Here is a 27839-nt window from a genome sequence, read left to right as displayed (position 1 = left end):
CTTTTTTTTCATGGGGTTAAGTATCACTTTTCTTTAGGGACGGAACTTCATTGTTTTTGAAGGGAGAAAAAGATTACTATTTTCAAAATAAGGCATTTTTTTTCGTATCGTTAGCATACATTGTCTTGAAGGTCCGTTTTTTTTCTTTTGTTGTTTCTCTGATTCGCTTAATATGCTCTTGCAAACAGTCTCTCAATGTTTTTCAGCCGCCTGGTAACTCCTTCGCTTGTTCCAGGTAAATCGGACACTCTTTCGCTGTCTTAACTCATATTCCTCATTGTTCAGCTCAAAATTCTATTGAAGTGAAATTAAGGGTATTGAAAACGTAACGAGAGTTAAGATTTTGATCACTTGTGTGAATGAAAGGATTCATCTGCTCTTCTATTCTAAAGAACAGCCTTGGACATTCCAGGAGCGAAGCAAGTGACATTTTTGTCGTGAGTCGTGTACTGAACAACTTTGGAGCCTTCTTTAATGTTCCTCTGGTCTCTGATATTTATGGTTAGCTGAAAAAAAAAAGCAAAAGAGATAAACCTTTCTGTTCCTGTCATGAGCTATCTGCAATCCCAGAGGGAGAATTAAACAGTGTACGGCCCATAGCCAATTAATCCTCTATGCGGGAAGACAATGGATTGTCTTATTCAGAGACTTGAGAATATGCCCATCTAGCAGCTGTGATCAAATAAAGGTGAAGTAATTCCCATGTTTCCGTGCGTCTGTTCAGTAATAGATCACAGATGGTAAGTCCAATAAGTAGCACACGGGACGTAGCTGAGCATGTCACTGATATTTTTACCATATTTTGACATCTCCTGTGATCTATTACTGAACAGAGACACAGCAACGTAGAATCTACATCTATAAAAAGATAAATGTTCTAATAAATGACACCATCTTCATCCATCTGTCCTTGGAGAGATTATAGATAACAACCAATCAAAATAAACAAAATTCATCTTATATAATTTTTCACACATGTAGTTTCCATTCCTGTAGTTACTACTCTGAGGACAATTTAAGATGTAACTCTTTGATCCTGATAAGAACATACAACTATTTAAATAGTTCACATGTAAATTTCTCAATCTAGCTAAGAAAGGAAACTTTTTTTAACCCTTAAACTCCCAGAAGTGATCAACATGAAACTTCTCCCTATAATATTTCTACATTATCCAGAAAACAGCTAATGAGAGTATTCAAACTTATCACTCCCAAGTAGAAGTTGTTATCTTGATCTAACACCAAATTCTCATGACTAATTTACAAGGATATGTTAAGCAGCAAGAGGGGAGAATTAACATTCAGATCTTGGGAGTTAAAGGGTTAATTCACATCTCTGTGGCCCTACATGGCTATAATGAGCTTAGTGTAGTGCCCACTCAAGGGAATTCCATTGATGTGCATCACATAATTTGAAGTGTGTTCCTAAGGTTTTATTGCTCCACAACTAACCTGTCCATGTACATCTTTACAATAACCACTGCTAAGCCCTTTGACTTGAAACTCTACATTGGTAAGATAGCATAGCTGTTTCCATAGCAACTTGAATTCTTCATCATCAACATCATTGTCATTATGTACAAGTGTCACCAGGCAACCATCTGACTGAAGGTGAAATATTATTGAAATCTTTATTATAAAAGTAATTGAGATTAATTTTCTTGACACCCTGCCCTCATTATATCAAGACTGAGTTTACTAGTGATCCTACAGAATTTTACTATGTTCTAAGTAGATTGGAGAAGGAGACCAAGGAATTGTAAATATGAGGAGAGGGAGGTCTCATCCCTCACCAAAATAATGCACAAGTCTTAATCAAGTTTCCCAGATACCCTTTGTGTAGTTCATTGGCATGAGCAGACCTAAATCCAAATGGTCTGCTATGTGTCAAAAATAAATTCTTGATGCCAGCTCAGTGTCTGATCTAGAGAGCACCATTATGGGATTGCCACAGTTTGAACAAATACGTCCCTTAAATTACTTGTTCTGGATAATTTAGGCACACTTCAAATTATGTTTCAAAAGAAAAAGAAACAAGGAAATGTAATTTCTCCTTGTACAAAATCTTCTTAAAACAATATTTTGGTTTACATTTCAGATTAAATGTAAAGCAGGAACCAAAATCCAGGGAATGTAATGTACATAAAAGGCTCAATTTCCTAAGGTTCTCAAGCACTAGTTTGAATAAATGCTATGTGGGGGGGGGGGGGGGGGAGGAGAGGGAAGGTTTGAAAATTGTTAACTGGGACACATTGCTCCCCTTGCTGGAAATTCTAGATCAGACACTGCCAGTTGTTTATTAGGTCCTACAAAATACATAGTGATCCCAATACAATTAATGAGACTGACTCATGCAAATGATGAGATTGAATATATTACCCTGCCAGTTTTAGCTGAGTTTGCAATAAGTCATAAAAAGTGTGTTAAACTCTGGAGAGAGGAAAGTTTTCTTCCACTGTCTGATTGATTGGCTAAGCGTAAGTTAACCCTTTAACTCTCATGAATGCCCAAAATGGAATTTCTCCTTGCAATATTAATACAAAATCAAGCAGACAACTGAAGAGAGTAAAGAAAAATATCAATTAGGGGATTGGTAGTTGATGATCCAATACTAAATTCTCCAAAACTCACATAAGAATTGTATGGCAGTATAAAGAATATAGTAGCCCATTTTACAGTTACATGCTTAGTTGCCAAGCCTTTGAACAAGAGTGAGGCTAAGGGTGACCTTGTTATTATACAAAAGTTGCTGCTTCTCAAATGTAAATTTTTATTTGTTATCATGCTAACTAGATACTGGCCTCTATCACAACAAGGTCACCTTCAGCCTCATTCCAGATCAAAGGTCTTGAGATGGTATTTTGAGACATTACACACCACAGTTGGAGAGTGACACATCAGAGTAACACAGTAGTGTATGAAATTGGTAACTTGCTGTAGAGGAACTCCAACGGAGAGTAGAGCGGTTAGATCATCAATCAGCAGCAAACAGGGCTTTGTTTCAGTACCCAAAGATGACTTAATTCTGTTGTATAATGGTTGAAGAGTAAATGTTGGGGCTCTAGGAAAACAATTTAACAATAGCAGCTTTCAACCTCAACAAAACAACATTTCAGAAAGAGGAGTGTATATTGATACAGTTGGAACTTCATAGTTAAGTAAACATGTACAGTGGCATGAAGGTTGTTTCTACCCTTCTTACTAAGAGCATTTTTTCAGGTTTCCTTGGACAGTTTGATCAGCTATACTTCTAAAAACAATATGGAAGAATCAGAAAGGAACTGTGAAAGTTCTCCAACTCACATCCTAGCTACAGCACAAACCCAAACCTTGATATTTGAGATTCAGGAACTTGCCATTCACTCCTATGCATTATGGATTATCTCATGTTTACAAAATAATACTCCTCAGTCTGACTAATAAATTCAGCACATGTAAAACAGTTTTAACAAAAACAGAATAAAGTTAACTATCTTGTAAACTGCTTAAGATAACAGACAGGCTTATCAGCTAGAGGAAAACATTCGGGTAAAGGGCCAACCTCTTCTGTCTAGTACCTAATTTACATGGAAACATATGACAGAAGGTAGGAAGAATTACTAATTGGATCTTGGAAGTTTAAGGGTTGACTCACAGTATTCATTTTTGTTTTTTACTTCAGTTTAAGGGACTAGGTGCACCTCAACTTAATCCAGTTATGGAAGCATCCTTGAAATTTTTCAACCAAATTTTGAAAAGACTTTATATATTTTTGGAAACCTCTTGCTGTGGAGAAGGAAATCAGACATGCTAAATAATTCAGAATTGCAAAAGGAATTACCTGACATTTTTAAAAGGGTTGCTGTGATCTGCATTTTCATTTCCTACTGTGCTACTATGTGAGTTTTTGAAGGCATCTTGTTGACTTTCATCAGCTAAAGCTTCAGATATACAACTTAAGCCATCGACATATGTCACCTGGCCACTCTCACAGATACTGCTGAGGTTTATACCCTGAATAACAAAGTTTCACATGACAATTACAATATGTTGGGAATTGCTTATTTAGTTGTTTTAACCCTGCTTTAATTCCCAGAAGTGCTTAACATGAAACTTCTGATAAAATTATTCAGCAAACAGGTTATGAAAATATTCAAACTCATTGGGTAAAGGCTGCTCTCTTAATCTAGCACCAAGTTCTCATATCAAATTTAAAAGGAAATGTGTAACAGCTAGAAGGGAGAATTAACCATCAGATCTTGAGAGTTGAAGGGTTAAATCAAATGTTTTCTGGTGAAGGAAGCCAGAAGGGAGAGAGGAGGGGTACCCTCTTTAAGTCCTACAAGTGACCAAGACAGAATTTCTCCTCACAAAATCAATACAATATCAAGCAGACTAGTGATAAGAATAAGGAAAAATATCAATTAGGGGATTATTAGTTGATCCAATGCCAAATTATCTAAACTAACATCAAAAGAATTGAATGGCTGATGGTAAGGAGAATCACTACTAAGATCTTAGGAATGAAAGGATTACCACGTAGCCACTGAGTCATAGACACTGGCTGGCAGTAGCCAAATGTACATGCAAATAAAATGCCCAATACAAGACCAAAATTATGAAAGTAAAGAAGAGAAATATCAACATAAAATGATTGGTATCGAGATCAAAACATTTTTCCGAAATATGCTACTCTGGGTTTGACTGTCACTTCCTCAGGAGACTTTTAGAAAAAATTGAAATGATAGAGGTATCAATCCTGTTGCTTCTAGTAACATCAAGAAAAAAAATATAGACATGTCTAATTCTCACCAATTTCTGTGCGACATTACTGTAATGAGAAAAAGACTGGACCAAGGCAATGAAAAGTACTTTGAAACCTCCTGAAAAAAAACAGAAAGACAAATATACAAAGTTCTAAATTTCAGAAACTATGAACTGCGGTGGAACTCTCTCCTGCAGGGAAGTAACATATTAGAAGTAATATAGGCAGGTCTTACTTCCAGGCAGTCACAAGAGATTGAAAGGGGTCCTCTACAACTGACAAAAGAGATCTTCATTTAGAAGTAATATAGGCAGGTATTCCTTATACACAGTTAGGAAAGCTGTAAGACTCAAGAACAAACATTTATCTTTCAAATTATCACTCTCAATCCCGGCGGTATCAATGAGCATTTTTCATTCAACTAAATTTATTGTTGTTTTCTTTCTCATCACCATATTCCCACATAGCATAGCTCCATATCCTCTGCATAAACCCACACAAAATGCACAATTCCTCCAATTGCTCTGACAAAGGGCTAACAATTGAAATGTCAGCTTTTAAACTCTTTATGGTGGCCAATTTTTGTTATCATCTCAGTTGATAATACTCAGTTACTCAGGTCCTACTTTGGCAACTTTCTAGAACATAGGAATGCTGGCTGTGATCCTATGATAAATTTACCATATTACTTCTAAGTAATTATGAGAGAGGTGACATAAACCCTTTCACCACCTTCCAATGAAATGTGCTCTTTTTAAGTAGAAGACAGTATGATAAAACAATTAGCCATTTGTGCTTGAATAGAATGTGTATTGTATATGGCAAAGTATGGATACATCATTAACAGTTGCAGATCAGAAATTGTAGACTTCTGAACTAATCACTCCACGCACCTTTAATGTACAAGGATAAGAAGTGATGAATGAGAAAGCTTCCATCATTTTGGCAATCTGTTATCAGCAAAAACTTTCTCTGAAAACCATAAGTTACAAGAATTATGCAAAACATCTGATTCATAGCACTATTATTTGATTAAATTTAATTTTCTTAATTTTGAATATTATTTTTATATAACGCCATTATTGAAATGATATTATGGGGTCCTCACTAATTTTGCTTTTGGAAGGTGGGGTGGGGGAATATACAGGGTTATTTAATAAATGAACTGTATGAAGCTGCTCCACCACACCACAGGTGTGATGTTGAATGGAGTCACTATATAAACAAAAACAAATTTAAGGGGGGGTGCTTATTAGAGATGGGGCGCTTATATTGAAAGGAGGGCACTTACTCAATTTATTACAGTAGAATAACAGCCAGCAACAATTTAGCCTGTAATTGATGTTCTCTTGGCAAGATTTTGTGATCTATTGTACTGGGATACAAAATCATTTTCCTTGGAAACTAAAAAATCTTTTGTTATCAGTTAGATTGTATAAGAGGTTCTGAAATAGTACTGAGGTAGGACATACTCCTTCCCATTCCCCTGTTTGCTAATTTTTCTACCTCTGGCTTAGTATTTATTGGCACCCCACCCCCTTTGGTTTGACTTTCCTTATCCTTGCACTCCTCGGTAAAATTTCCGCACAGCCCATAACTACATTATGCATTCGGTTCTTGGATAGAGAAAACAATGACAAAAACAATACATTGCAATTGGGAAAACATTTTTGTTTTACAATAGTATGGGGCTGTGCGGAAATTTTACCCACTCCTCTATTAATTATCTGCTTCAAATCCAAAATGTCGCACAACCATCTACGAACAGTTCTGTGATTACATATGTTAACAGACTTGATATTACCACAGGATTTCTCGATCGAGACCCACAATGTAGTGAAACAACCAACTTTATCCTGAAGATCACCCCTACTTCCGAGGTATCTCTGGATTGTCTTTGAAATTCACTTGAAACATTTTATTTCACATGTCTTTCAGATTTTCAACTTGAAACCACTAAACAAAGGTTTATAAACTTGAAATTTGATGTTTAAAACATATTATATCACTGTAAGTCTACATCCCCATGAGGTTGTAGAGGAGCTAATGAATACAATTTTTCAAATATGGTTTAATGCTACACTGATTTAAAGATTTGATGAAAATAACCTAGAAGTTACAATCCATAGACCCAACGTTTCGACTCTCCTGCAGTCTAGTGCACTCATCAGGATGTAGCGAAATAACCAACTTTGTTTGCGATTTTATTGATAACAAAAAATGAACACATCTACAAGAAACTGGGAGAATTATTCCTACATTATACTCGTTGTTTCACTACTTACCTTTGGTGGAGACTTCTCACTGAAATCTGTCAAAGAATTTAATTCTCCAAACATGATGAGATTGATCAAGTTTGAGTGCCCATGCTATGTCATGTAATACCACGTAAATTGTCCTTTTTTCAACCGATCAGTTATCGATGCTGCACTGGTCATATTTTCGAATCAAAATATTAATGACTGAATGTCATGAAAGTTTTTCTTTCCGTTTGAAAAAATTTTGGCATGACAGAGTTCCACCTCTTAAGGTTTTGAAAAGTATGTGGACTCAAACAGCCGCGATTTTAGTTAAATACTCGTGAAAAGGGCGAGAGGTGGCCTTGAGCAAATCAAGGATCTTACAGGCACCGGGTGCAGAGAAATAATAAATTTGACAGTATTTACAGTTAATTAAACCGTAAAATTGCAGTACGATACAATATTTTTGATTGGACGCCGGTGAATGCACTCTCGTTCAGAGTCTGTTGGACCTCTCGTTCGACACTGGTCGACAGGAGGTCGACACTGGCCGACAGGAAGCACACTTGTACTGAGAGAGCGAAGCTTTCCTTGTAAGATCTTTACTTGAGATATTTGATGACAATTTCCAATATAATTTTGGACCACTAGCTTTGTCCAGATCAGGAGTACTGAAAGAAATTGAAGTAAGGATATTTGACATTTGGATATTCCATAGTTCAGAAACTAGAAGTCCATTGACTGTTATTTTCCATTCCTGGATTTATTGGCAGGGCCTTATGGGAATGGGTAATGTTCAAATTACTTTGGGGGTTTGATTCTTCCAAGCTGTCCTGTTAAGTTCGAGAGGTGTAGAAGCTGCCTGATCAGAACACTAATTGATTCCGCAGCCAGGTTTGTATAAAACCAATCAATTTTGATATTTTTTCAATCTTAAGGGATTATTTTCGTGTATGCTGGTTCATTGTCTAATGAAAATCGTAGTGTCATGCTCGCTCTCTGAATTTGAAGCTGATGAAGGTCTTACTCTATTTTGCGAAACGAAACGAAACGAAACGAAACGAAACGAGGCGAGATATAACGAAACCAAAGGAATAATGCCGATATATTTTGTACTAAGGTAAAGATAACTTCCACAAGGATTTTGGAGTAATCGTCTGAAATTGATTAGAAGGATTTTTATTAATTTTTTTTTCTCTTCTTAAATTAATAAGATTAATTGCAGTTCATGCAGTTCTTGAAATTGTTCTGGCGGCCGTCAAATTAGACTGCAAGTAGTCGTCAGAGTTTTGGTGAAAAAATATTTCCTGTTCTGCAAAGTTAACCCTTACCCCTTTACTGAAACCATATAAGACCAAGTAAAGCTTGGTATAAAATGAATTGGCCAAGGGACTCTTAATTGTTGAATTTTGTCCAATCATGAAAAGTGAAATGAGCTAGAAAGTCACTCGAGTGTATGACATGCGTGTTTCGCTTTAGTATCTGTGAGGTACCGCACAGACATCCCGCAATCCGAGGAAAATTTTGCATGATTGTTATTCATAACAAAGCAGTTTTCGCAACGATTTAAGGCACATGATGTGGGCCAGTGGGCCTGCGGATTAAGCTTTGAGGCCTCAGCGAACACGAGCCGGCGAGAGTCTAATCCCTTCCAAACCTCTCGCCTGCTCGCAAGCTATCTTGACGTAAATGTTTTAAAGATCATGTGATCAACTCACATCCGATAGTTATTTTCTTTCGCTTTCGATTTCCGGCCTCAGTGAAACCCAAGCGGAATTTGCTTCAGTCTTCAAAAAGAGTTGCGCTTAAAACTTCCATAAACGTTTGACAGGTGAGTATAAATAATCTATAGTTAATTTGATTATATATAAAGATTTCTTGTGTACAATATCTTAGCGTTCACAGGCTTGATTTAGAAATCGGGGAACAGATGCATTATTTCACAGGTAATGTCTTCGCTCGACAAGTGGTTTCGAAATTTCCAACTTCCATTTTTTACCTACTGTGTGTGTACAAGAGGTAGTCCTTCAGACGGAAATCATCAGAAGGGAATTTTGTGAAAAGTATTATGTTAATAACAAGCCTTAAAGTCAACAAAAAATGATGAACTAGCGAAGAAATCAATTCCGCATTGAAACATGAACGGAAATTACGCATCGAGTGTAGGGCTGTGCGTTCGATTGAAACCTTTTAACTAATGAAGGGCTTAGTGAAAATACAGCTTATTTGCCCCAACACGAACACGAATAACATTGAAAAGGCTTCGAAGGGAATTTTCGCGTACAACCGCAGTAGCTTTAACAATTACCTTGGTTGTGAGGTATTAAAGTGTGTTTTTGTTCCTTTCATTCAAGGTCGAGCGCTGCTCAGGTCCTTTGAATTCAAAGACGAACTTATAAAGAAATGACTGTTATTGCGCAAGATGATCATCTCACAGCTGGAGCTTGGACCGCCTGTGGTGCAGCCAGTTTTAATTAAAACTTTTATCTTGAAATAGAAACAAGGTGGTGACATCATCATCATGTGATTATCAGATGCTGAATTTTTACTTTTTGTATTAGATATAAGCGTGAGTTTCAAACGAGTTTAATTTGTGCCATTCATTCGTGCTTTAGTTGCAGATTGATCTTCCGCGTCTTGTGCATCGTGTCTTCATAAAACGCCATAAACGGTGAGTAGAATTTGTTATTTAATGAATGTTTTCAATTTTTACTTTTTGTATTAGATATAAGCGTGAGTTTCAAACGAGTTTAATTCGTGCCATTCATTCGTGCTTTAGTTGCAAAACGCACACACCAAAACAAGATTGATCTTCCACGTCTTGTGCATCGTGTCTTCATAAAACGCCATAAACGGTGAGTAAAATTTGTTATTTAATGAATGTTTTCAATTTTTACTTTTTGTATTAGATATAAGCGTGAGTTTCAAACGAATTTAATTCGTGCCATTCATTCGTGCTTTAGTTGCAAAACGCACGCACCAAAACAAGACAGAAATTTCAAAGTGCTTCTTGATCTGTTAGGTGTGTAGATTTGAGGGATTCCCTACAGTTAAAATGACAAGAATAAGGTTAGCTTGACAAGAGACAAATAAACAGTACTTTCAAGAAACAAAATTCTCAAGAATCCAACCACATGCTCTATTTCACTAAGGAATAAATGCTGACAGATGCATTATTACATGCTCCCTTTGTTACTCGTCATATAAAGCAACTTTTAATTTAGTATGGTTTTTGGATAGCATATTTAGACAGCAATTTCAGCCTTCTTTTCACTCACTCTTCAATTTATATAGTGATAAAAATAATTCAATTTTGTTGTAAGCGATGAGTACTGCCTGTGTTTAATTTGTGCCCTTTTACCTCGTGGTATGACGTAGTCATACTATGAGGTTCACGTATGGATGGAAAATTCACTCACTCCCTCACTTGCACACTCATTCAATTTCTGATCTGTGGCACAACTGATTTAAGCCTTAAAACTTGGATCAAATTCATTTTCCCCTTAGTATATCTTAGTATATTTGGGGGCTAGGATTAATGAGGAAATTTTTGCCAGAGTTCATGGATGGAGCTCTCAACATGATTCAGAATGGGGTTATGGGCAAAATTGCCTTCTTTCACCCTATTCTTGATAAAAACACACTTTTGTAGACCACACAAATGAAGAAAAAATGTGCAAAACTACTCAACTGGAAAGAAAAGAATATCAAAGTCTTGAAAACCGGCGGTGTCAGCAGTCCCAGAGATAGATATGGAAACATTTAGGCGCACCGCGAAGCGATTTTATTTCTTGTCCTCAAGTTAACTTTCGCGTATCTATTTGGCTGCTATATGGCTAGATTTGACACAAAGTTGGCAGCTGATTGTTTTGAGGTTTTAAAATTTTATTTGATTAGACCTTTGTAAGCGATTTCAATTATTCTTAATTTTGATTTCGCATATCTGACAGGCTGCCATTAGGCTCAATACATTGTACACCTATTTTACAGCTGATTAACCATGTTTTGAGGTTTTCAGATTTCATTTGATTTGATCTCTCTTTTTGTAAGGCAATTACCTTGTGAGCGTTTTTGCTCCTGGGCGTGAAACGTCTTGGTCAGAAGTTTAACACGCAGTTAAATTTTTCTTCATGTTTGGGCACAAATCGAATTTGTGGGGTCTAAAAAGATGTATTTTGATCAAGGATGAAGAACAAGAAGGAAAAACCATCTATAGCGTACGGCCCGACTCGACTGACGCGATTGAGAATTATGTTGATAATTCCATTTACTAAGGCAATGATCTATAAACAGTAGACGATAGGTACAGAAACAAACCTTGTAGGGGAGGCGGCAGACAACGCGTTTAATCCAGGTTTTAATGCATAAAATAATTGTCAAACAGATTATAATTGAGTGGATGACTGAATTTAAGTCCATACTTAAACCGATATATTGTCAGAATTGAAGACATGAAAACTATAAAGTTCCTGGAGAATACTTCTCCTTTAGACATGGTTTGGTAATTCCGCCCACGTTCCTTTAAATCGTGACGATGGGGGTTTGCTTCCTGACGCCTATTTACACCTCGTCAGAAAAAAGACCGCTAATTAGTGATCATATAAAAGGACCTCTTGGTGCAGCGTTTAGATCACCCCTGATGAAGGCACCAGACGGGAGTGTCGAAACGTTGGGTCTATGAATTGTAACTTCTTCGGTTACATTCATTAAATCTGCAAACCAGAGTAGTATCAAACCATGTCTGATTGTCCACCTGGTTGCCGTGTAAACTTTAATATACTTCTCCTTTAGGCTGGTCTCCTTTAGAAAGTAGCAGCTCATATACATGAGGCCTCAAAATTTTATTGTGCATGTAATATAGAGAAAGTAAGAAGAAGTGGGAGAGAGCCATAATTCGATCAGACAGCCTGAGTACTCTTCAACTACTGGCCTTGGTTGTATTCTACTCGATTAATATTCGCGCTAGATCCGTTACCTCTTTGTCGTGTAGAAAGTGAAACGTACATTTAGCAGAAGTTCACTTTTGGGTCTTATTTTTGCTTTCAGCGAATTATGGGCTGATATGTATATATTCCTTTGAGCCACATAGCATTAGCTAACCTTAAAAGACGAATTCAGTAACTGAAGCTTAAAACACATGTGATTCACTCTCAACAGCAAGCAAGGATCAAGCCGAATATGGCCACAGCAGAGTACTCTAACGAACAACTCAACTACTTTAAGCTTTGCCATATCATCACTGATGAAGTTGCCGGGAGTCTGCGACTATTCTTCAAAAAGAGGTGGAATCGACTTTACAAAAGAAAATTTGGAGAATGGAAGGACTTGCAAAAAAATGGACGGGACTTTCGGAAACGTGAACATCCAAACAACCGTAAGAGACATGCAAAAGAACTGGAAATCATAGTTAACGGAAATACAGCTGAGTGGGATTGCACCAAGTTGTTCTATGCTATCCGTTATTCTGATTGTATCGGTTGGTCCCTCAAGCCCGATCGTGTAGAAGCACTGGAGAAACTAAGAAAGGCTCGTAATAACTTTTATGCGCACATTCCACTCGGCAAGATCGAAGGCACAAAGTTTAAAGATATCATTGAACAAATTAAAGATGCCCTCCAAGCTATTGGTCTCTCCAGGAAGCGAATTCAAATGGTTTGTAATCAGGAGAGTTTCCCCACCGAGGAACTGAACAATGTGTTAAAAAAGGTTGAGGTACTCGAAGCTCAGCTTCGCAAAGAAATTTCGTCCTTTTGCGTCCTTCCGCCTAAACCTTCACACGAAGTTGCAGATCGTGATCGCGAGGTGGCTGAAATTGCAAAACAGATGAAAGAGCTCAAAAAGGCCAACGAGAACAGATTGAGCTACTTGTACATTTCTGGAAACCCTGGAAGTGGCAAATCTCAGTTAGCTGGTCTCGTTGCCAAGAGATACTCTGATGTAGTCAATGCAATTCCAAATTATACACTTTTTGTGATGACCGTAAATGCTGAGAGCCCAAGCACGCTTCTAGAGTCGTATGTCTCCCTGGCCCGGAAGCTTAAGTGCCCAGAATATGCCATTACTAACACACTTAAATCTCCACATTTGAAATCAGAAGAGAAGATTGCTCATATGAAGTCCTTAATCGGCACAAAAGTCGAGCTTTACACCACCTGGCTTCTAGTTGTTGACAACGTCAAAAGCATCTCTAAGATTCATGCTTATTTGCCTGAGTCTGGAAATGAACAGTGGGCAAGAGGTCAATTGCTGATCACAACACAAGACTCCGCGTCTGTTCCGCCAATGAGCCCTTGTGTCAATCATGTCTCAGTCAGCAAAGGTATGGAGCCCCATGATGCAGTACACCTACTAGAAAAGGTTTCTGGCATCTCAGGTTGTGAGACGGAGGAGGTTGCACGAAAATTGGACTATCAGCCCCTTGCCTTAGCAAGAGCTGCCGCTTACGTCAGGGAAGTTCGTGACATCAAAGGTGGAGCAAATTCAGGCTGGAGTGATTACTTTGAGAAACTCAAGGAAAGAAGAATAGTTGCTTCTAACACATTTATCATTGACCCAGTTTATCCAAAATCAATGGGTGAGGTAACGAGACTAGCTGTTAAAGAGGCAATTGAATCTACCAATGTTATAATCAAGAACGTTTTTACTCTGCTTTTCTTTTGTGCACCGCAACCGTTAAGTTTGGAGATAGTAACCAATTATATTCGGAACGTAGCGGAGGAAATGGGCGATAAAAATGCTATCAGACTGCAGATTCAAAGATGCTCTCTGCTCCTTTTTCACCAAGAGAAGAATGCTCTCTTTATAAGAACCCATCAGGTTGTACACGATGCCATCCGCGCTGTGCTTAAAGATTATCTCAAGTATGATAAGTTAGGAGCCATGAAAGCAGCATTCATGTCATTTTACCAGTTCGTTGAGGATACTCAACGAGATCATCTTTCCTTCTTAGATACTTTCGCGAAGCACTCTCAATGCATTCCTCATATAGAATCATTGACGACACAAATTAAAGATATTTTTTCTGTGGAAGAAACGCGAAATCGTGTAAAGATTATGTTTGAATCTGACGCACGTTGCCTGGAAACACTCGGGACGATTTGTGAAGAACATTTTGCAGACCAAGCGGCAGAAGATTGCTTTGATATTTTCCTTAAAATCCGGCCTGAAAACCTCAGCCCTGATGATCTTGACGTCGGACTGGCCTACAGTTCCTTGGGTGGTGCGCAGATGAACCTGCAAAAATACGAAAAGGCAAAAGAGAGTCTTGATAGTGCACTTAAAATTTTTAAGAAGCTCGGACCTGGGGATGTCATAGTTGGAGTGACGTACAGTAGTCTAGGAGATGCGCATCAAATCCTATGCGATTCCATTCCGGCAAAGCAGTGTTATCGTCGCGCAATTTCCATTTTCGAGAAAGAGCTAACACCTGACGATTATATCGTCGGCGAAACTTATAGTAACCTGGGAAATGTATTGAAAGACCTCGGTGAGGCAAAAGAGGCAAAAGAGAATTATGATCGTGCACTTCCCATTCTTTTGAAAAAGCTCAGACCTGGACATGCCGAAGTTGGAATGACGTACAAGAACCTAGGAGATGTGAATTATGATCTCGCACTTCCCATTCTCCAGAAAGAGCCTGGACCTGAGAGTTATGTCGTGGGAATAACACTCATGGAGCTGGGAAAAGTGCCAAGTGAGCTAAACCAGGCAAAAGAGAGTTATGAACTCGCACTTCCCATTATTCTGAGAGAGTTTGGACCAGAAGATTGTTGGATAAAAATGATCAAGGACCGCTTGGTAAAGATAAAGCAATTGCAGGAAAATGTCCTGCGATCTTCGGGTAGTTTTGGAAAACGACCCAACTGTTCAGGACATCTTGGATTAGTCCCTGCAAAACGATCGAAAAAGAAGTAAGAAATCGACTCTATCGACCTTGGGTTTATTTGAAATGGTAAAAATAACTCGAGAGACAAAAATGGACATTCACATCAAGAATGCTATAGCGTACAAAATACAGATATCGATTCCGCATCATATGGTTACGTTTATGCTACCATGCGCTCTGGAGTAATACAGTTTGGAGTCGACCGCCATCTTGTTTGCTGATGGTGTTTATCTTATTACCAGTCACCCGAGAATTAAACATTTCTGGCGACGAACAGATCATCTTCTCAAGCTTAAGCAAAACGGAAAATTCCAATCCAACAGCCACAAGAGCTAGTTGCTACTTCGAGCGATGAGCAATATTTAACAGCAAACAGCGTTTCCGCCGCTGCAGACACACACGAGCGAAGTGCTGTCATGATTTCTGTCACTATATATCGCCGAAGCCTACGATGCCCTTTCAATTTTGTACTCTCCGGTTTTCTCATCAAGGTAGAGCCTTACCCATCTCGACGGATTCCCGAGATCTCATTTCGCACTGATGAAAATTGCCATCGTAGAAAGACACAGCAGACCAAGCCCTGTGGCAACTGAATCTGGCACAATAATAGCACAAGTATAAGCGGAAGCAGCAACTGAGGACTCTTCTCCTTCTAATGTAGTAGAACCACACCCCTACTGGAAGTTTTGCAGAGCGGTAGAGTCACCTACAGCTATTCCTGTCACTCCCTGCCTACTTTGGTCTCAACTTGCCTCCAAGCCACCTCAGGGACCAGTTAAGTTACACTTAAAAGGACAGTTCACCTAAATGAACAGTTTTAAAAATCTGTGGTTTTTAAGGATTTACTGAACATTTAAGATTTTCTGAGCAATTAGTTTTTTATTTGCTCATCAGTTTTAGTCATTCCTCGCGAAATGTTTCCACGGGAAGGAGATATAGTTTCTCAATATAGATATCGAGCCCGCAGTATTTTTCTTCACTTATTCGGCTAGCATGTACTTCAGAGTGATACATTTTAGGAGTGGTTCCGCCATCTTGCGTGCAGTGTTCGTCTTCTTATTGGTCAACCACGAGAACATAAAACAATGTTGCTATGTGACAAAACAATCTTGGAACCACGTGAAGAGGCGGAGCTCACTTTGTTCATAGAAATAACCAGTTACAGTCGAGAAATACGCTTTAAAATAATATTTAATGTGCGATAAGAATTAATATCATCTAGCGCGAGGGTTCTTTATAGGAGCGTTAGAGGATTCGTCTTTAGGGCATAGTTAACATTTTCTGTTGTCGTTGAGAATTCGTAAATCGTAAGAAATTGGATATTCGTAGTGTAAACTAGATTCTCTTAGAGGGCTGGCAAAACGAAAAATAATTTTGGAATCCTACCAACTGTCCTAATGACGAAATACATAGCTGAAAAAAGAACTTTTATAATCTGATTAAGTACCTCGAGGACAGTCCTTAACCAAGTTAAAGTCCGTCTATAGCTAGCGGGGCTCATACACACACGCACAACTGACTAATCACATTACGGGAAACGAGCAGTGATTTTCCAATTTGATTCTTTATGATCCTTTCTATCTAACCACTAATTAGCACGATGTACGAAACTGATACTAGTCTAGGACAAATCTTGTGGAAACAAATCCTGTTTTTCTGAATGACAAAGTAGCTTTAGTTGGGAATTTCTTCGTTTCTTTTCCCGTTATGTAATTAGTTTGTTTGTTTAACTGACATTGGAAGAACAGAGGCCTTGTAATATGTAAATGGTGCCACGAATTTTAAAGAGACCATGTTGTTTTACATTTTATAACTAGTTTTGGACCTTCATCACCGCTTTAAGTCATTAAAGCACCTTAAGAAATTCGGAAAATTATTTCATCTGTTTTATTTTCCCCCTAGGTATGTTTTACTGAACATTTTTTCTCCCTGTTCTTAAAGTTTATCGAGTGTCGAGCCGTCAGCCCAATGTTACCACAGTTTGAGTATTTCCCCATGAAGTCTCCCAGATTAGCAAGTGGTTCAAGCGTCAACGTACGTTCATCGAGTTATGAAGCATACTGGAAAGGTGCCAAGAGTTGTTAGAGGCGTAGTCGAAAGTTATCATGGCTTCTTGAGTGCTTACCAAATTTCCCAAATGCTTCATATATCTATGAACGCCGACAGCTGACGAACGAAGCAACTCTTTTACAAAATGTTCAAAATAGTACTTCAACTGGTGTTTAAAGGGAAACTTGCCTTTATTACACCTCTATGCGCGCAGAAAGCGTGTATCGTGGAATTATGAAAAACACTCGCGCGATTGAACTTGACGGACTTTTTTTTCACAGGGTTAAGTCTCACTTTTCTTTACGGACGGAACTTCATTGTTTTTGAAGGGAGAAAAAGATTACTATTTTCAAAATAAAGCATTTTTTTTCGTATCGTTAGCATACATTGTCTTGAAGGTCCGTTTGTTTTCTTTCGTTGTTACTTTGATTCGCTTATGCTCTTGCAAACAGTCTTTCAATGTTTTTCAGTCGCCACCGATAAAAGAAAAACGACAACCACAACAACAACAATTCTCGGCCCGTTAATTCTATTTACTGGTTAACTCCCTCGCCTGTTCCAGGTACTTCGTATTACATCGGACACTCTTTCGTTGTCTTAACTCATATTCCTCATTGTTCAGCTCAAAATTCTATTGAAGTGAAATTAAGGGTATTGAAAACGTGAAGAGAGTTAAGATTTTGATCACTTTTGTGAATGAAAGGATTCATCTGCTCTTCTATTCTAAAGAACAGCCTTGGACATTCCAGGAGCGAAGCAAGTGACATTTTTGTCGTGTGTCGTGTACTGAACAACTTTAGAACTTTGTCTAATGTTCCTCTGGTCTCTGATATTTATGGTCAACTGAAAAGAAAAAAGCAAAAGAGATAAACCTTTCTGTTCCTGTTATGAGCTATCTGCAATCCCAGAGGGAGAATTAAACAGTGTACGGCCCATAACCAATTAATCCTCTGCGGGAAGACAATGGATTGTCTTATTCAGAGACTTGAGAATATGCCCATCTAGCACCTGTGATCAAATAAAGGCGGAATAATTCCCATGTTTCCGTGCGTCTGTTCAGTAATAGATCACAGATGACGTCAAAGCGTGGTAAGTCCAATAAGTAGCACACGGGACGTAGCTGAGCATGTCACTGATATTTTTACCATATTTTGACATCTCCTGTGATCTTTTACTGAACAGAGACACAGCAACATAGAATCTACATCTACAAAAAGATAAATGTTCTAATAAATGACACCATCTTCATCGATCTGTCCTCGAAGAGATTATAGATAAGAACCAATCAAAATAAACAAAATTCATCTTATATAATTTTTCACACATGTAGTTTCCATTCCTGTAGTTACTACTCTGAGGACAATTTAAGATGTAACTCTTTGATCCTGATAAGAACATACAACTATTTAAATAGTTCATATGTAAATTTCTCAATCTAGCTAAGAAAGGAAACTTTTTTAACCCTTTAACTCCCAGAAGTGATCAACATGAAACTTCTCCCTATAATATCCCTACATTATCCAGAAAACAGCTAATGAGAATATTCAAACTTATCACTCCCAGGTAGAAGTTGTTATCTTGATCTAACACCAAATTCTCATGACTAATTTACAAGGATAGGTTAAGCAGCAAGAGGGGAGAATTAACATTCAGATCTTGGGAGTTATAGGGTTAATTCACATCTCTGTGGCCCTACATGGTTATAATGTGCTTAGTGTAGTGCCCACTCAAGGGGACCATTAATATGCATCACATAACTTTAAGTGTTTCCTTAGGTTTTATTACCCCACTACTAACCTGTCCATGTACATCTTTACAATAACCACTGCTAAGCCCTTTGACTTGAAACTCTATATCGGTAAGATAGCATAGCTGTTTCCATAGCAACTTGGATTCTTCATCATCAACATCATTGTCATTATGTACAAGTGTCACCAGGCAACCATCTGACTGAAGGTGAAATATTATTGAAATCTTTATTATAAAAGTAATTGAGATTAATTTTCTTGACACACTACCCTCATTATATCAAGACAGAGTTTACTAGTGATCCTACAGAATTTTACAATGTTCTAAGTAGATTGGAGAAGGAGACCAAAGAATTGTAAATATGAGGAGAGGGAGGTCTCATCCCTCACCAAAATAATGCACAAGTCTTAATCAAGTTTCCCAGATACCCTTTGTGTAGTTCATTGGCATGAGCAGACCTAAATCCAAATGGTCTGCTATGTGTCAGAAATCAATTCTTGATGCCAGTTCAGTGTCTGATTTAGAGAGCACCATTATGGGATTGCCACGGTTTGAACAAATACGTCCCTTCAATTACTTGTTCTGGATAATTTAGGCACACTTCAAATTATGTTTCAAAAGAAAAAGAAACAGGGAAATGTAATTTCTTCTTGTACAAAATCTTCTTAAAACAATATTTTGGTTTACATTTCAGATTAAAAGTAAAGCAGGAACCAAAATCCAGGGAATGTAATATACATAAAAGGCTCAATTTCCTGAGGTTCTCAAGCACTAGTTTGAATAAATGCTATGGGAGGGGGGGGGGGAGAGGGAAGGTTTGAAAATTGTTAACTGGGACACACTGCTCCCCTTGCTGGAAATCCTAGATCAGACACTGCCAGTTGTTTATTAAAGCCTACAAAATACATAGTGATCCCAACACAATTAATGAGACTGACTCATGCAAATGATGACACTGAATATTTTACCAAGCCAGTTTTAGCTGAGTTTGCAATAAGTCATAAAAAGTGTGTTAAACTCTGGAGAGAGGAAAGTTTTCTTCCACTGTCTGATTGATTGGCTAAGCATGAGTTAACCCTTTAACTCCCATGAGTGCCCAAAATGGAATTTCTCCTTGCAATATTAATACAATATCAAGCAGACCACTAAAGAGAGTAAAGAAAAATATCAATTAGGGGATTGGCAGTTGATGATCCAATACTAAATTCTCCAAAACTCACATAAGAATTGTATGGCAGTATGGAAGTATAAAGAATAGTAGCCCATTTTACAGTTGCATGCTTAGTTGCCAAGCCTTTGAACAAGAGTGAGGCTAAGGGTGACCTTGTTATTATAAAAAGTTGCTGCTTCTCAAATGTAAATTTTTATTTGTTATCATGCTAACTAGATACTGGCCTCTATCACAACAAGGTCACCTTCAGCCTCATTCCAGATCAAAGGTATTTTGAGACATTACACACCACAGTTGGAGAGTGACACATCAGAGTAACACAGTAGTGTATGAAATTGGTAACTTGCTGTAGAGGAACTCCAACGGAGAGTAGAGCGGTTAGATCATCAATCAGCAGCAAACAGGGTTTTGTTTCAGTACCCAAAGATGACTTGATTCTGTTGTATAATGGTTGAAGAGTAAATGTTGGGGCTCTAGGAAAACAATTTAAAAATAGTAGCTTTCAACCTCAACAAAACAAAATTTCAGAAAGAGGAGTGTATATTCATACAACTGGAACTTCATAGTTAAGTAAACATGTACAGTGGCATGAAGGAAATAACGTTGTTTCTACCCTTCTTACTAAGAGCATTTTTTCAGGTTTCCTTGGACAGTTTGATCATCTATACTTCTAAAAACAATATGGAAGAATCAGAAAGGAACTGTCAAAGTTCTCCAACTCACATCCTAGCTCCAGCAAAAACCCAAACCTTGATATTTGAAATTCAGGAACTTGCCATTCACTCCTATGCATTATGGGTAATCTCATGTTTACAAATGATACTCCTCAGTCTGACTAATAAATTCAGCACATGTAAAACAGTTTTAACAAAAACAGAATAAAGTTAACTGCTTAAGAGAACAGACAGGCTTATCAGCTAGAGGAAAACATTCGGGTAAAGGGCCAACCTCTTCTGTCTAATACCTAAAGTATGACAGAAGGTAGGGAGAATTACTAATTGGATCTTGGAAGTTTAAGGGTTGACTCACAGTATACATTTTTGTTTTTTACTTCAGTTTAAGGGACTAGGTGCACCTCAACTTAATCCAGTTATGGAAGCATCCTTGAAATTGTTCAACCAAATTTTGAGAAGACTTTATATATTTTTGGAAACCTCTTGCTGTGGAGAAGGAAATCAGACATGCTAAATAATTCAGAATTGCAAAGAGAATTACCTGACATTTTTAAAAGGGTTGCTGTGATCTGCATTTTCATTTCCTACTGAGCTACTATATGAGTTTTTGAGGGCATCTTGTTGACTTTCATCAGCTAAAGCTTCAGATATACAACTTAAGCCATCGACATATGTCACCTGGCCACTCTCACAGATACTGCTGAGGTTTATACCCTGAATAACAAAGTTTCACATGACAATTACAATATGTTGGGAATTGCTTATTTAGTTGTTTTAACCCTGCTTTAATCCCCAGAAGTGATTAACATGAAACTTCTCCTGATAATATCCATACATTATTCAGCAAACAGGTTATGAAAATATTCAAACTCATTGGGTAAAGGCTGCTCTCTTAATCTAGCACCAAGTTCTCATCAAATGTAAAAGGAAATGATTAGCAGCTAGAGGGGAGAATTAACCATCAGATCTTGGGAGTTAAAGGGTTAAATCAAATGTTTTCTGGTGAAGGAAGCCAGAAGGGAGAGGGGAGGGGTACCCTCTTTAAGTCCTACAAGTGACCATGACAGAATTTCTCCTCACAAAATCAATACAATATCAAGTAGAATAGTGATGAGAATAAAGAAAAATATCAATTAGGTGATTATTAGTTGATCCAATGCCAAATTCTCTAAACTAACATCATAAGAATTGAATGGCTGATGGCAAGGAGAATTACTACTAAGATCTTGGGAATGAAAGGATTAACACATAGCCACTGAGTTAGACATTGGCTGGCAGTAGCCAAATGCACATGCAAATAAAATTCCCAATACAAAACCAAAAGAAATGCCCAATACAAGACCAAAATTATGAAAGTAAAGAAGAGAAATATCAACAAGTCATAAAATGATTGGTATCAAGATAAAAACATTTTTCCAAAATATGCTTCTCTAGGTTTGACTGTCACTTCCTCAGGAGACTTTTAGAAAAATTGAAATGATAGAGGTATCAATCCTGTTGCTTCTAGTAACATCAAGATAAAAAATATAGACATGTCTAATTCTCACCAATTTCTGTGCAACATTACTGTAATGAGAAAAAGACTGGACCAAGGCAATGAAAAGTACTTTGAAACCTCCTGAAAAAAAAAGAAGGACAAAATATACAAAGTTCTAAATTTCAGAAACTATGAACTGCGGTGGAACTCTCTCCCACAGGGAAGTAACATATTAGAAGTAATATAGGCAGGTCTTACTTTCAGGCAGTCACAAGAGATTGAGAGGGGTTCTCTACAACTGACAAAAGAGATCTTCATTTAGAAGTAATATAGGCAGGTATTCCTTATACACAGTTAGGAAAGCTGTAAGACTCAAGAACAAACATTTATCTTTCAAATCATCACTCTCAATCCCTGCGGTATCAACAAGCATTTTTCATTCAACTAAATTTATTCTTGTTTTCTTTCTCATCACTATATTCCCACATAGCATAGCTCCATCCTCTGCATAAACCCACACAAAACACACAATTCCTCCAATCGCTCTGACAAAGGGCTAAAACTTGAAACGTCAGCTTTTAAACTCTTTATGGTGGCCAATTTATGTTATCATCTCAGTTGACAATACTCAATTATCCAGGTCCTACTTTGCCGACTTTCTAGAACACAGGAATGCTGGCTGTGATCCTATGATAAATTTACCATATTACTTTTAAGTAATTATAAGAGAGGTGACATAAACCCCTATACCACCTTCCAATGAGATGTGCTCTTTTTAAGTAGAAGACAGTATGATAAAACAATTAGCCATTTGTGCTTGAATAGAATGTGTATTGTATATGGCAAAGTATGGATACATCATTAACAGTTGCAGATCAGAAATTGTAGACTTCTGAACTAATCACTCCACGCACCTTTAATGTACAAGGATAAGAAGTGATGAATGAGAAAGCTTCCATCATTTTGGCAATCTGTTATCAGCAAAAACTTTCTCTGAAAACCATAAGTTACAAGAATTATGTAAAACATCCAATTCATAGCACTATAATTTGATTAAATTAAATTTTTCCTAATTTTGAATATCATTTTTATATAACGCCATTATCAAAATGATATTATGGGGTCCTCATTAATTTTGCTTTGGGAAGGTGGGGTGGGGAAATATACAGGGTTATTTAATAAATGAACTGTACAAAGCTGCTCCACCACACCACAGGTGTGATATTGAATGGAGTCATTTTATAAACAAAAACAAATTTAAGGGGGGTGCTTATATTGAAAGGAGGGCACTTACTCAATTTATTATGATAGAATAACAGCCAGCAACAATTTAGCCTGTAATTGATGTTCTCTTGGCAAGATTTTGTGATCTATTGTACTGGGATACAAAATCATTTTCCTTATAAACTAAAAAATCTTTTGTTATCTGTTAGATTGTATAAGAGGTTCTGAAATAGTACTGAGGTAGGACATACTCCTTCCCATTCCCCCGTTTGCTAATTTTTCTACCTCTGGCTTAGTATTTATTGGCACCCCACCCCCTTTGGTTTGACTTTCTTTATCCTTGCACTCCTCGGTAAAATTTCCGCACAGCCCATAACTACATTATGCATTCGGTTCTTGGATAGAGAAAACAATGACAAAAACAATACATTGCAATTGGGAAAACAGATTTGTTTTACAATAGTATGGGGCTGTGCGGAAATTTTACCCACTCCTCTATTAATTATCTGCTTCAAATCCAAAATGTCGCACAACCATCTACAAACAGTTCTGTGATTACATATGTTAACAGACTTGATATTACCACAGGATTTCTTGATCGAGACCCACAATGTAGTGAAACAACCAACTCTATCCTGAAGATCACCCCTACTTCCGAGGTATCTCTGGATTGTCTTTGAAATTCACTTGAAACATTTTATTTCACATGTCTTTCAGATTTTCAACTTGAAACCACTAAACAAAGGTTTATAAACTTGAAATTTGATGTTTAAAACATATTATATCACTGTAAGTCTACATCTCCATGAGGTTGTAGAGGAGCTAATGAATACAATTTTTCAAATATGGTTTGATGCTACACTGATTTAAAGATTTGATGAAAGTAACCTAGAAGTTACAATCCATAGACCCCACGTTTCGACTCTCCTGCAGTCTAGTGCACTCATTAGGATGTAGCGAAATAACCAACTTTGTTTGCGATTTTATTGATAACAAAAAAATGAACACATCTACAAGAAACTGGGAGAATTATTCCTACATTATACTCGTTGTTTCACTACTTACCTTTGGTGGAGACTTCTCACTGAAATCTGTCAAAGAATTTAATTCTCCAAACATGATGAGAGTGATCAAGTTTGAGTGCCCATGCTATGTCATGTAATACCAAGTAAATTATCCTTTTTTCAAACGATCAGTTATCAATGCCGTACTGGTCATATTTTCGAATCAAAATATTAATGACTGAATGTCATGAAAGTTTTTATTTCCGTTTGAAAAAATTTTGGCATGACAGAGTTCCACCTCTTGAGGTTTTTAAAAGTATGTGGACTCAAACAGCCGCGATTTTGGTTAAATACTCGTGAAAAGGGCGATAGGTGGCCTTAAGCAATATTCTACTATTGACAAATCAAGGATCTTACAGGCACCGGGTGCAGAGAAATAATAAATTTGACAGTATTTACAGTTAATTAAACCGTAAAATTGCAGTGCGGTCCAATATTTTTGATTGGACGTCGGTGAATGCACTCTCGTTCAGAGTCTGTTGGACCTCTCGTTCGACACTGGTCGAACGAGAGGTCCAACAGACTTCTCTTCTTAAATTACTACTTTGCGAGTTAACATTATCCTTCTTGTTAATTAACGTTTACTCCAAAATCCTTGTGAAGTTATCAAGATCAGAAGCATATCACCGAAGGAAAAAACTACTCGAACCTCTCATTCCATATTTAGGCAAAAACTGCATCCTTGTTTCTGATTAGCCGGCTGATAAACCCCAGCTTGTTTTTAGGTTATACGCCTCTGTTTGAATTGATGACAAAAGTGGTCAGGAACCTGAGATTAGGAGCTATCATCTATTTGCAGCAATGGGAATTTTGCATGATGCAATCGAGACTTTTAATTCCTACTGAATTAGACTAAATAACTAACCCAATGAAACAATTGGTCAATGAACAAATTCTCCAATGAATTTTGGCAACCTAAAGTTATTGTGTATGTTAATTTGATTTGATGACACTCTGATATCACTCTGAAGTGATTTGGAGCTTGAGATTAGGAGCTTTCACTTCCTTACAGCAATAGGTAGGACACAATCAAGACTATTAATTCTTACATTCCTGTAGGTAACAGCTCATTAAAGCTAAATATGGCCACTACAAAAGAGTACACCAACGAAGAACTGAATTATTACCGGATTTGCTATCTCACCACTGATATAATTACAGAGGGTCTGCGAACAATCTTCAAACAGGAATGGAATAGTCGTCACAAGGCAACATTAGGTGAATGGAAAGATGAGCCAAAAAATGGTCAGGACTTCAAGAACAGTGAATCTCTGCGCAAGCAAAGGGAAAAAGCCCATCTTCTGGCCACCATGGTCAATGGAAACAGAGCTGAATGGGATTGTACCATGCTTTTTTACGCCATTCTTTTCTCCGATTGTATTGGGAATGGTCTCAATCCAACTATAAAATCAAAAGTGGATGATCTCAGAAAGTTCCGTAATGAAGATTTTGCACACATGCCACACAGCCACCTCACAGATGCAGAGTTTCAAAATGCTATCAATAAAGTTGAAGTAGCCTTCCAAGCTCTTGGCCTCTCCACACACCAAATTCAAGTGGTTTACCATCAGACAAGTTTCCCCACCGAGGAACTGAGTAATGTGTTAAAAAAGGTTGAGGTACTTGAAGCTCAGTTAAACAAAGAAATTTTGTCCTTCTGTGTCCTTCCATCTAAACCTTCACACGAAGTTGCAGATCGTGAATTTGAGGTGGCTGAAATTACAAAACAGTTGGAAGAGCTCAAAGAGGCCAATGAGAACAGATTGAGTTACTTGTATATCTCTGGCAACCCAGGAAGTGGCAAATCTCAGTTAGCTGGTCTCGTGGGGAAGAGATACTTTGATGTAGTCAATTCAATTCCAAATTCTACAGTTTTTGTGATGACAGTAAATGCTGAAAGCCCAAGCACTCTTCTAGAATTGTATATCTCCTTGGCGCGAAAGCTTAAGTGCCCAGAATATGCCACTACTAACACACTTAACTCTTCAGATTTAAACTCAGACGAGAAGATTGCTCATATGAAGTCCTTAATCGGCACAAAAATCCAGCTTTACACCTCTTGGCTTCTAGTTGTTGACAATGTCAGAAGCATTTCTAAGATTCATGCATATTTGCCAGAGTCTGGAGATGAACAGTGGGCGAGGGGTCAGTTGTTGATCACAACACAAGACACCATGTCTGTTCCGCTAATGAACTCTTTCACTAGTCATTTATCTTTTAGCAAAGGTATGGAGCCCCATGATGCCATGTCCTTACTAGAAAAGCTTTCTGGTATCTCAGATTATGACACAAAGAAGCTTGCACAAGTATTAGACTACCAGCCGCTTGCCTTAGCAATTGCCGCAACCTATGTCAGAGAGGCTCAGCAGAATAGAGCGAATTTTGGATGGAGTGATTACCTAAAAAGACTTGAGGAAGGCCAAAGAGGGGCGACTGCAAACATTTTCATTGAAACTAACCAAACTTACCCAAAATCAATGACTGAGGTATTAGAGATAGCTGTTCAAGAGGCAATGGAATCCACCAATGTAGTACTCAAGCACACTGTTACTTTGTTGTCCTTGTGCGCAGCACAGCCATTAAATCTTGAGATAGCAGTAAATTACATTTGCAACATAGAGATAGATTTGCAAGATGAAGAAAACATTAGGATGCAGATTCGAAGATGCCCTCTGTTGCTATTGGATGAAGAGGAGAGTGGTGTCTACATTAGAGTACATCAGGTTACACACGATGCTATCTGCAGGTTGATAAAAGCAAAGTCTGAAGAGGGTGAATTATTAGCCTTAAATGCGACATTTGAGGCCATGTCCCAGTTTCTGAGGGATAAGAATAAGTTAATTGGCAGGGAAAAATTTTATTCATGTGAGAAAGGCAAACAAACTGTTCTTCATGTTAGAACATTGATGAGAAAAATTGGAAGATCTAAATATTTAAAGGAAAACATTTCTGAGGTTGCAGGAAATGATATCTATAAGACATTTTGTGATTTACACATTAAGGCAGTTGCCTTATTTCTTCATGTGGAGGCTGACCTAGCTATAGAACATTATCATCATCGTTTATCAGGATCATGTACAGTAGTCTGAGAAAGCTTGGATCACAGCATTCCCTAGTTGCAGGGACCTTGGTGACCTGGATCAAGCCAACAAGTATTATGATCATGCAATGGTTATTTGTCGAGAAAATCTCAGAACTGAGGATATCTATTCTTCAACATGCAATATCCTGTGAGATATGTTTGAAGGTGTAGGTAACCTTTCTCACGGAAAAGAGCAGCTGCTGCATCATGCAGTAGCTAAATTATACTTGAACGATTCAGGACAGTTTTATGAGGTAACTAATTCAAAGCCTCAACATCTCTTCTCCCTCCCTGAAACCCATGGGCATTTGATTGTTGTCTGTACCTGGGGCATGGGGAATTTGAAACTTGCTTGGGTGGGGTGGGTAATTTAAACCAGAACTGTTGAGTCTTTCCAGACTTCCAGCAGAATGTTGAAGCTGTGATTAGATCATTGCACCAGTCCAGTTAAAAATTTAATTGCTTGAGAACTCTTCACAA

At 37.7% G+C, this 27839-nt stretch overlaps 4 protein-coding genes across 4 annotated transcripts; 2 read left to right on the top strand and 2 right to left on the bottom strand.

The window, feature by feature from the left end:
• Positions 1 to 32: 32 nt before the first annotated feature.
• On the bottom strand, positions 33 to 9429 carry LOC136280927 (elongator complex protein 6-like). Its single transcript, XM_066166794.1, has 8 exons — positions 9293 to 9429; positions 7030 to 7655; positions 5638 to 5716; positions 4792 to 4862; positions 3821 to 3993; positions 2878 to 3061; positions 1453 to 1605; positions 33 to 506 (listed from the first exon to the last, which is right to left on the bottom strand). Exons 2-8 carry the CDS (start codon positions 7081 to 7083, stop codon positions 387 to 389), a joined length of 834 nt encoding a protein of 277 aa, XP_066022891.1. The 5' UTR covers positions 7084 to 7655; positions 9293 to 9429; the 3' UTR covers positions 33 to 386.
• Positions 7849 to 27594, top strand: LOC131799372 (uncharacterized). The gene is made up of 2 exons (XM_059117095.2): positions 7849 to 7878; positions 25337 to 27594. Exon 2 carries the CDS (start codon positions 25360 to 25362, stop codon positions 27364 to 27366), a length of 2007 nt encoding a protein of 668 aa, XP_058973078.2. The 5' UTR covers positions 7849 to 7878; positions 25337 to 25359; the 3' UTR covers positions 27367 to 27594.
• On the top strand, positions 9394 to 16594 carry LOC136280916 (uncharacterized). Its single transcript, XM_066166747.1, has 4 exons — positions 9394 to 9488; positions 9600 to 9655; positions 9764 to 9839; positions 12142 to 16594. The coding sequence occupies exon 4, from the start codon at positions 12163 to 12165 to the stop codon at positions 14896 to 14898; it is 2736 nt and encodes a 911-aa protein (XP_066022844.1). The 5' UTR covers positions 9394 to 9488; positions 9600 to 9655; positions 9764 to 9839; positions 12142 to 12162; the 3' UTR covers positions 14899 to 16594.
• LOC131799373 (elongator complex protein 6) lies at positions 16747 to 24364 on the bottom strand. Its single transcript, XM_059117096.2, has 7 exons — positions 24279 to 24364; positions 22904 to 22982; positions 22060 to 22130; positions 21054 to 21226; positions 20128 to 20311; positions 18716 to 18868; positions 16747 to 17761 (listed from the first exon to the last, which is right to left on the bottom strand). Exons 1-7 carry the CDS (start codon positions 24330 to 24332, stop codon positions 17642 to 17644), a joined length of 834 nt encoding a protein of 277 aa, XP_058973079.2. The 5' UTR covers positions 24333 to 24364; the 3' UTR covers positions 16747 to 17641.
• Positions 27595 to 27839: the final 245 nt, after the last annotated feature.

Source organism: Pocillopora verrucosa, chromosome 5, assembly GCF_036669915.1.
Source record: "Pocillopora verrucosa isolate sample1 chromosome 5, ASM3666991v2, whole genome shotgun sequence".
Taxonomy (NCBI): domain Eukaryota; kingdom Metazoa; phylum Cnidaria; class Anthozoa; order Scleractinia; family Pocilloporidae; genus Pocillopora; species Pocillopora verrucosa.
This window is presented reverse-complemented; position numbering and strand designations above follow the sequence as displayed.